The 9,540-nt window shown below is 28.6% G+C and overlaps 1 protein-coding gene across 3 annotated transcripts in view; it reads left to right on the plus strand.

Annotated features, from left to right (window-relative positions):
* Positions 1 to 2,912: 2,912 nt before the first annotated feature.
* The window catches only part of LOC111631251 (histone-lysine N-methyltransferase 2C-like), an 18,154-nt gene continuing 11,526 nt past the window's right edge, over positions 2,913 to 9,540 (plus strand). Inside the window, exons 1-2 of one of the 3 annotated variants that reach the window (XM_023375470.1) lie at positions 2,913 to 4,217; positions 7,786 to 8,114. In XM_023375470.1, coding sequence (XP_023231238.1) covers positions 7,806 to 8,114 — 309 coding nt within the window. In that variant the 5' untranslated portion in view covers positions 2,913 to 4,217; positions 7,786 to 7,805. The remainder of the gene's footprint in view (positions 4,218 to 7,785; positions 8,115 to 9,540) is intronic. The other 2 variants (XM_023375469.1, XM_023375471.1) reach the window with 2 other exon arrangements.

Here is a 9,540-nt window from a genome sequence, read left to right on the forward strand (position 1 = left end):
AATTTTTGTTATTTATTCTAGCAAAAAGCAAGAGAAAATAGAGCTGCAAAGTATTAAATTCGTCATCACCTAGGGGGAGATGACTGACCATCCTTGGTAATGTTTCTCACCGTATGGTTGACCCTTGTAAGTGACCTTTTTTAGCTAACTTCACACTGCAGGTCCCAGGGTAGCTTCCGCGGTCGACCCGGACGACTTTGTCCGTCAAGAAGGTCATCCCTAGAAATGACGTAATTCATTGTCCGGGGTCTATTCCTCGGACAATGGGGTGAAAACGGGAGAAATAACGGAAATAATGATGGAAGAAAATATTTATACGACATATTTGTTACTTAAAATTCTCATAAGATAGTCAGCTTTTCACAATAATAAGAAACAAATCTTTCTTACTTGGTTATTATCCTTATTAAATCAGAGACTTTACACAAACTTATTCATCTAAAACTACAAAGAACAGAACTAAATTAGTGTAAAGAAATCTCAAAACTTAAGGTCACATCATCTAACTTTAATTAAAAATGGAGTATGTCTAATTGTTTATATCTGAAGCTTTATTTTTAGGTAGATTATATATATATTATATATATATTAGGTAAATTATATAGAAATATAAATGAAGTGTTAGTCTAAAATCTGAAAATTTTTTTTTAATTGCAAGGATGGTATCTAAATATTTTGAATACCAGGTGTGTTCCATAAGTAATGCGACCATATTCATAAAAAATCATTTATTGAGCATATTCTTACAATTAGTCAAAAATCTTCGAAATAGCACCCTCCTGCATTGATACACTTGTNTAGAATACCAAGTAAACTAGATAAGTAATAACACTAGTCTACATGATTTTCGGAACAGATATGTCAGTGATTTTTTTATAACGTATTTTTCATGCTGAAACGGAAAGTATGATCAGAAATGCTCTATCATGTCATGTTATTTAGTTATTTGACTTTAAGGGCAGTCAGATCTTCATTTCAGCCCATGTAAAAAATGGCAAACTTTGACTTCTTCCTCTTACGGTGGTAAACATTTTAACGTGTTTTTTATTTAATTTTTCAATCATAAATAAATTTTTTGTTTAAAGTAAAGATTTCGTCAAAAAAATGCTTAAATATAAAATTTCAATTTCAAAAGTCAACATTTTTACAATTGATACAAGCAAGCAGAAGTATTAGGTTTATGCTTAAATCAGTGGAATTTATTGCACAAGGATACTAAAGTTTCATTTTTCAGACACAGAAATAAGGATTTAATGAAATATTTCATTATGGCAGATCAGTTGTGTTCCTGTGGTGATATAAATGGTTTGTGTCTGAATTGAATATTCCTTATAAAGCTGATGATTGGCGGTTATTTGTAGATTCGTAAAAAATGAGCTTAAAAGCAGTGCTACTGTGTAATTGAATCAAGAATTTTTCTATACCAGTAGCTCATGCTGTTAGTTTGAAAGAAACATATGAAAATATGTCATTAATTTTAAAAGCAGTCAATTATAGTGCTCACTTATGGCGTATCTGAGGTGACCTAAAATTTCTTGATCTTATTCTCGGACTGCAAGGTTCTTTACAAAATACTGCTGCATTTTACATCTGTGGGACAGTTGTGCAACAAATTAGTTTACATCTGTGGGACAGTTGTACAACAAAAGTGAACATTATGTGGTTAAAGATTGGCCATAATGAGCCACTTGCACTCCTGGGAAAAACAATATTGTGATATTCTGCCACCCTTTATTTGTATTTTTTAAATCAGTATTGTTCACTGCCTAACCCTAGTAATTCTACAGAAAAAAGGAATAGTCTATAATCAATGGTCAAAACTCTCTCCTTGGTTTAAATGTCACAATCTATACTGATCAGTGATAAAATCAATGAGGCAAGAACAGACATTTAAAAGAAACTAATAAGCAGTGTTTTTCATTCCTCCTTTAGTTGCACGTGGCATGTGTCTGCGGACACCTGCATGATAACCAAAACAACATGATAATAATTGCCTCTCTCGTCAACTAATACAATATTTAATATAAACAATCTAGAGATTGTTGTCCAATCTGAGAAGATATTGTCAAAATACACAATAATTAATGGGAGAGAACTGTAAAATTCGTAGGAATTTATGTCATAAAATTTCACCTTCAGTTGACCAGTGTCAACAATTCGACCAAAGAATACATCAGTGACGTTCCGTACCAGCTGGATATAGATCCAGCACAGCTAACAGGTGTCCTTATAAATCATCAACTATTTGACAGTTCTCATCCCTTAAAAAATAGTATAAAAAGGGCTTGCACTCAATTGCCAGGGGACGTCCAAACAAAAGAAAACAACTGGTCAACACCATCAATTCCATTCACTCTATGAAACACAGACGACGACTAGCGAGGTAAATCTATACTTATTTCTCTCTCTCTCTCTCTCTCTCCCTTAATTGACCGAGAGTAATTAGATTAATTCGGAGGATAAAAAGGGATTCGATTTTTTAGGTGTCGTGAATGCCATCATCACCCTTCTAACGCCCTATTTTTGTATTTCTCTTTGAACTATAATATGTAACCATTTAGTTAAGGTTCTTATTAAACTATTTAATTTAAGAGTGATTACTCGTACATCGCTGACACCTTATTGACTTATCTGCGACCTTTCACTCGATTTTTGTCCTCTTAAATTGCCATCCACTGACCTCGCGAGTGGGACTCACCTTCCCATTGTCGGAAAATGGTTTAAGCTCTGACACTTAAACCTCAATTCTCACAATATTAAGTATGTTCCATTAGTCAACCCTCAGGAAGTAATTTTGCCCTTTTTACATATAAAATTGGGGTTGATAAAAAATTTTGTTAAAGCACTGAATGAAGAAAGACCAGGATTGAAACATGTAAGCCAAGTGTTTCCTAGGTTAAGTGAAGCTAAATTAAAGAAAGGAATATTCGTTTGACCTCAGATTAGAAAATTACTTAATTATTAATGATGAAAATTTTGGCATGAAGTTGAATAATGTAGAGCTAAAGGCATGGAAATCATTTAAGGATGTAGTCCATGGTTTTCTTGGAAATAACAAAGCACAAAATAGTCGCTATTTTAGTAAAAATTCCTCTGCTGAACTGTAAAAATTTAGGCTGCTGGATGTCCTTAAAAATTCATTTCTTGCATTCTCATCTGGACTTTTTCCCACCAAATTTGGGTGCAGTGAGTGATGAACAGGGTGAACGGTTTCACGAGGACATATTGCAAATTGAGCAGCATTACCAAGGGAGATGGGATGAATTGATAATGAGTGACTACTGCTGGTTTCTGCAAAGAGAAGATCCTATCCTACACCAAAGGAAGAAGTGATTATCTGATTTCAGTTTAAAAAAAATTTCAGGTACTTTTTATGCCTGTTTTAGTTATGTTATACAACAGTTTTTTATGTAATCAGCAAAATAAAATACAAGAATTGGAAATTTATTTAGCGTTGTATGAAATTTAATATACCAATAAACTTGATCACTGGGAAATTCATATTTTTCATCAATTTTTTAATGGTATATAACAAAAATGTGGTGGGTGATGGAGAGAAACTGGCTTCATTTTCAGATTCAGCAAACAAAAAAGAATAAAATCCATTTATTGCTGTTTCTGTTCCGAAAATTTTTTTTGAATTTGTAGAGTAGAGTAATTAATAATTAAAAATAGAAAGCTTATAATCCTGCATATATCATTTAAAACAATCAGATATTTTCCACTATTGCAACTGGCCATTATCAGGTTCTAGAATATATTTAAAATAGAAAAGTCATGTGATAGAAAAAGGAATATCTAATCATTAATGTAAATATAAAAGTTAAAAAAATAAAATAAAATAACAAGATGAGAAAAAATGTTTCTGTTCTTTTAGAAGAATGTCATCTGCTGTAAAAACTACCATTAGAACAAATATGTATTTGAAAGAGAGCACTTTGTGTTTAAAGTTTTTTAAATTTAAAATTGCAAGGAAATTTTGATTGTATTTGTTCACTTTCATAAAATGCTGGAATATTAATTATGATTTTTATGTATTAATTGATATGTACTGTATTTTCATATTTTTATTTTATTTTAGGATGCTGGAAAGCTTAGTCGTGAACCTAGATCACAAAGAGAAGTTGATCAAGAACGAAGCTGGAAACAGTTTCAAGCATTTCGGCAGCATCAGTTTCAGAAACAACAACAAATTCTTCAAGAACAAAGAGCCCAAGGTGAGCTAATTTGACTTTTTATTACATGATTCTAAATTTAAAACTAATTTTGAATTTTTATTTTCATAAAAAGTAACAAACTGAATACACAGAATTTAAATAACTGATGACTTTTTAACATAAACAAATCACAAATATTTTCCAACACCTTTGACACCTTTTAAGCTTCTAGAAGGGTGGCATGGCTGCCTCACCAAATATGCACATTTACATTACATTTACATATTAACGATTTTTAAAATATTAAAAATTTTTTTGTAAATTTTAAAAAATAGTTTGTAATTGTTTTCAATAATGTTTTTGCTACCTAGAATATAGCTGTTTGTTGAATGTAAATTAACCATTGATTGCATGTGGTAGCAGTGATTTTTTATAGCTACTAGTGTTTTTGTGAGCATTTTTCACAAAATTGAGTTACTTAGCTGTGCTTTCATAATATCCTCATGATACATGCTATCCGTCTTATTGTATAAAAATTTTGGGTGGAAAAATATTTTCCGTTTATTACAAGCCCTCAAAAAATTGCTGCCTTACAAATACAATTGCATACAATTTTTCTTCTCATATAATTACATGGGTAACAAGGCAATTTTCCATATTGATGTCATGGAGATCTCTTAAAATTATTGTAAGAAATAGACAAGACATCATGAATTTTTGTCAACTATGCATAATGATATGTGTGAGCTGCAATTTGTTACGATCTTGAATGCTTGTCTCCATAAGATAATCTACGACAGCGGTTGGCAACCTTTCTCATCTCATGGACCACTGAAGTCACAATTTTGAATCCCATGGACCATTATTATGAATTTTTTTAAATGAAATAAAATTTGTAGAATAATGATCATAAAAGTTCAGTTTTACTATATTAATATGAAACTCGCATGTTTAATTATAACAAATTAATGCAAGCCTAAAGTTCATTGCAGCTTGTTTGAAACAAGTTTATGGATTCTTCGCACTTTTCCACGATGGATGACAATCACACTCACAATATTGTTTATTGTTCATTATTTATTGATAACTGTCATTTTGTTTTTGGTTTTAGGTTTGAATAAAAAATCCCAATGAGTGAAAAAAAGAATCTAAGCATTTTGCATTTCTTTCACATAACCTTTAGTTCAATACAATACTTCGCATAACCTTCAGTTGATCAATGTTCAAATTTCTCTGCGGACCACTGGTTGCCGACCGTTGGTCTAGGACAATATGACTTTCAATAGTTTAAATGTTCTTTAGTACAAAAAAATAATTTTCTGGTNAATATTCTATTTTTATAATATCGTAGCGTAGACTACACATATACTAATATGCCATTGAATATTATAGTACAAGTATTGCTTTATCATCATTAACTAATACAATACTTCGCATAACCTTCAGTTGATCAATGTTCAAATTTCTCTGCGGACCACTGGTTGCCGACCGTTGGTCTAGGACAATATGACTTTCAATAGTTTAAATGTTCTTTAGTACAAAAAAATAATTTTCTGGTTTTTCAGAGAAACACATCCTCTATCCCATTATTTCTTTCTAGCTAAACTCATTTCATGTTAACTTACTCTATTAAGTTTCAAGGGCATTGTTCTGTAAACAAAACAATACCTCATAAACTAAACAAAGTATGGCATTTAAATTTTGAATATGCAGAGAAGATGCATTACAGGAGTTTCCAGAATCATCAAATTTTAGGAACAGCAACTATGTGCGGTGTAATTACACGTGAAAAATCAGCAGAAATTCATTGCTTACACATAATCCTGTAAACAAAAAACCTACATGTGATCACATGTTAATTATATTTTTTATGTTTAAAAATTTTAATCAGTGTTTTCAGTATTGATGAAATTTTAGGTACCAAAACTTTGTTTATAATTCATTATGTTATCAATTTTCCAGATTTTTGTTAAATATGTAATATTAAAATGTATTTTATATATATATATATACATCTTTTATTGAAATATACAAATAAAATTTGTATAAAGTGGTAAACTCGTTTTAGGTTTTTGTAAATGTATTTTGTATTTTATTCTTAATAATTTAATATCTTATGATTACTTTAGTTTCAATTACTATAGTTAAGTGGTAAAAATACTTAATTTTTTGTTAATCTCATGATGATTGATTTAATAAATTTTCAAATTAGATATTTAAAAATTCTGTTTTTCTTATAAAATAATTTCTCACTAAGCATATTTAATTATATTAATAAATATCTTTGATTTAATAATTTATTGCTAGATATTTATTTATTTGTAATATTAAAACTCTATATTGGAAATTATATATTCTTATCTAGAGTATCAGAATATAACATTAAATTTAGAAGAAATTTTGAATGACACATTTTTATTTTTATTAAATTTATTATTTTAAACATAAAATTATCCAAAAAATCATTGTTTTATAAAAATGTAATAATTCATCAACTTAGTATGTAATCATAAATACTACTAGATTAAAGTAACCAAAATTTTTTTTAACACTAATTTTTTCAACTCATCTAAATATTACAATGTTAATAGAGATTTGATTTCCTTAATCTAATGGTATTTATGATTATTCATTCAAAATGGTGCTAAGTTTTGTTCATTATCAACTTAGAATTATTTAATTAATATCAAAATCACTGATGTTTACTTGATTATCAAGAGATGACAAATTACAGAAAATTTCAATTATTTTGAGGTAAAACTGAGTTTTAGAGGCTTATGACTTAAATATATATTAAACTTGAAACTTTTAAATTAAGCCAGGATTTATAAATTTTGGATTAAAGTTATTTAAATTTAAGTAATAAGCCTTTGAATCTGAGTTCTTTATTAATACATTTCAAAGGCAACTATTTTATTAGAAATTTGAACAATACTTTCAACTTTAAGAAGTTTTAAGTGAATTTAATTATCAGGTTATTATTGGATGGAGTTAAAGGCTTAATAATTAAATAATTTGAATTATATGTATATGTATGTATAGAACTAAAAATTACATAAAAACAGATTATAATTTTATAGAAATGATAATAAATGTAATGATTGCCATAATTAATCTGGATAATTAAGCATTATTATTAATGAGTAACTATTTAATTAATCATTAATAATAGCCCTTAATTAGTCTGATTAATTATGGTGATCATTTAGTTTGTTATTAATACATCTGGTTTAGTGATGTTTATATATATGATAGAAATGACATTTTAGCAAAACCAAATAGTTTCAAAGGTCATTCTGTATTTGGATACAAGAAAGATAGATTATAGATTTATGTTGATAATGTATTGATATAAGAAGCCAGTACTTTCTTCAGATTGTCTTACATTAAAAAATATAATGTAACCTGAAGAGAAGATTGGCTGTTTAAATGATATTTATATGATGATTTATTGCTTATTAAATTGTTAAGCTTTTCATAAGAAAAAAGATACATCCATCAAATATAATTATCCAATTGTATTTGGTTACATTTTGAAATACATAAAAAATATCTTGCAAAATAATAAATTTTGTGGTAATATTAATAACCTGAAATATATATAAGAAATATTTTCTGTCATTTTTAGCAATTTTGAAAGCTCAGCAAATGGCATTAGACCATGCAGATGGACAAACTTCAGAGAATCTTCCTTTATCAACATCTTTGTCTCTATCTTCCACAGTTTCTCCAAATTCTGTTTCATCTCCAAGAGCTATACAGACTTCACCACCAATATCATCATCTGTTCTTTCTGGATCTTTAAGTGATTTATGTCAACAATCTCAACAAACCTCATCAAATATGTCAAGAAGTCCCTCAGATAGTGGAAGCCCTATACTAACACAATGTGTTTTGGGAAATCAGCAGCAGTCATCTCCTCTCATCACTGCACAGATTAATGTATCTCCTTCCCAGGTATTTAAATATTAATATAGTGTATAATGTTAACTTATAAATTGAAAGTTATTAATATTCTATTTTTATAATATCGTAGCGTAGACTACACATATACTAATATGCCATTGAATATTATAGTACAAGTATTGCTTTATCATCATTAACTGATGTTTGTAGGAACATTTGCAGAAACAGCCAGCTAACATTTTAGATCAGTTGCCTAAAACTTTTTCCTGAGAACATTACAAGTGTTTTAATTTTTTAAAAACTTATTATGAAATAATATAATTAATATGAAATAAATGTGTATGAAACACTGTTTCCTTGAACAGCAGCATGTCAATGCCATCTACTTCAGAAAATTATGGATTTTTTAAAAACTAATTTTTAAAATGCAAATATGGTATTTTGGATCTTTTATTTAAAAAAGTGTTTGTTTTACATTTAGGTTAAAAATAAGTTAATCATAGATACTGATTTGTTTGATTAAAAACGATGTACAGCTCATGTCTGATGCAAATTTCAAAAGAAATTACAATTTAAAATGAAATTTTTAAAAATCCAGATTCAAAACCAGGGAATAATGGAAAAATACAGCAATAACAGTTTAATTACCTCATGAAGTGTATATTAGTAAGATAATTGGTGTTTCTGATGTTTAATATGATCCTAAAAGTTTGACTGGTAGGTAAATAGTCTTTATGATGTTTTAATATCATTTGGCATAATTGGATGGGTTATTTAGATGGACTAGGTATAAGTTAGAATTTTTTCCATTAGAAATATTGGAAGACATTTTTTAATATCTGAATGCTCAATATTCAAATGATTTTCAGGAACATATTAGATTATGATAGCAAGGTATAATTATTGAAGAATTAAAATAACAAAACTAAATGATCATATTGTGTTTTTATGTTATTTTTTCAGTATTATATTAAAGAATATTAAGACATATTAAGATAGATATATTTTATTTGATGCATTACTCAGCAGATGGGAATTGTGCAAATTTAAATTTATACAGAATTTAGAGAGACACTTTATAATTCTTAATCATGAAAGGTATCAGAACATTCATTATAAATTTGTGAATTATTATTGATTATATGATTAAAAATTGATAATATAATTTTTAGTAAACTGAATGTTTCATTTATTAGCATACTAGCAGGTGAGCCCGGCGTTGCTCAGGCAAAAGTAACGATAACTAAGATAAAGATTATTACGTTACAGTCAACCTTACCCGTTTTCACAGAATGCAAGAATTGGGTCTCCTTGTTTCCAGACTAATTAGAGAATTTTTAGATGGGTCTAAAAATATGTTCGATTTCCTGCAAAAACGAAAAAAACTGCATCTGCGTCTTGCATGTCGCTTTCTCTTAACAGTTCTATTGTTACGTAGCATTTCCATTGTTGACACTTCCATTGTTACTTAACACTT

Source organism: Centruroides sculpturatus, unplaced genomic scaffold, assembly GCF_000671375.1.
Source record: "Centruroides sculpturatus isolate CEXI.00-Female unplaced genomic scaffold, Cexi_2.0 scaffold50, whole genome shotgun sequence".
Classification (NCBI taxonomy): domain Eukaryota; kingdom Metazoa; phylum Arthropoda; class Arachnida; order Scorpiones; family Buthidae; genus Centruroides; species Centruroides sculpturatus.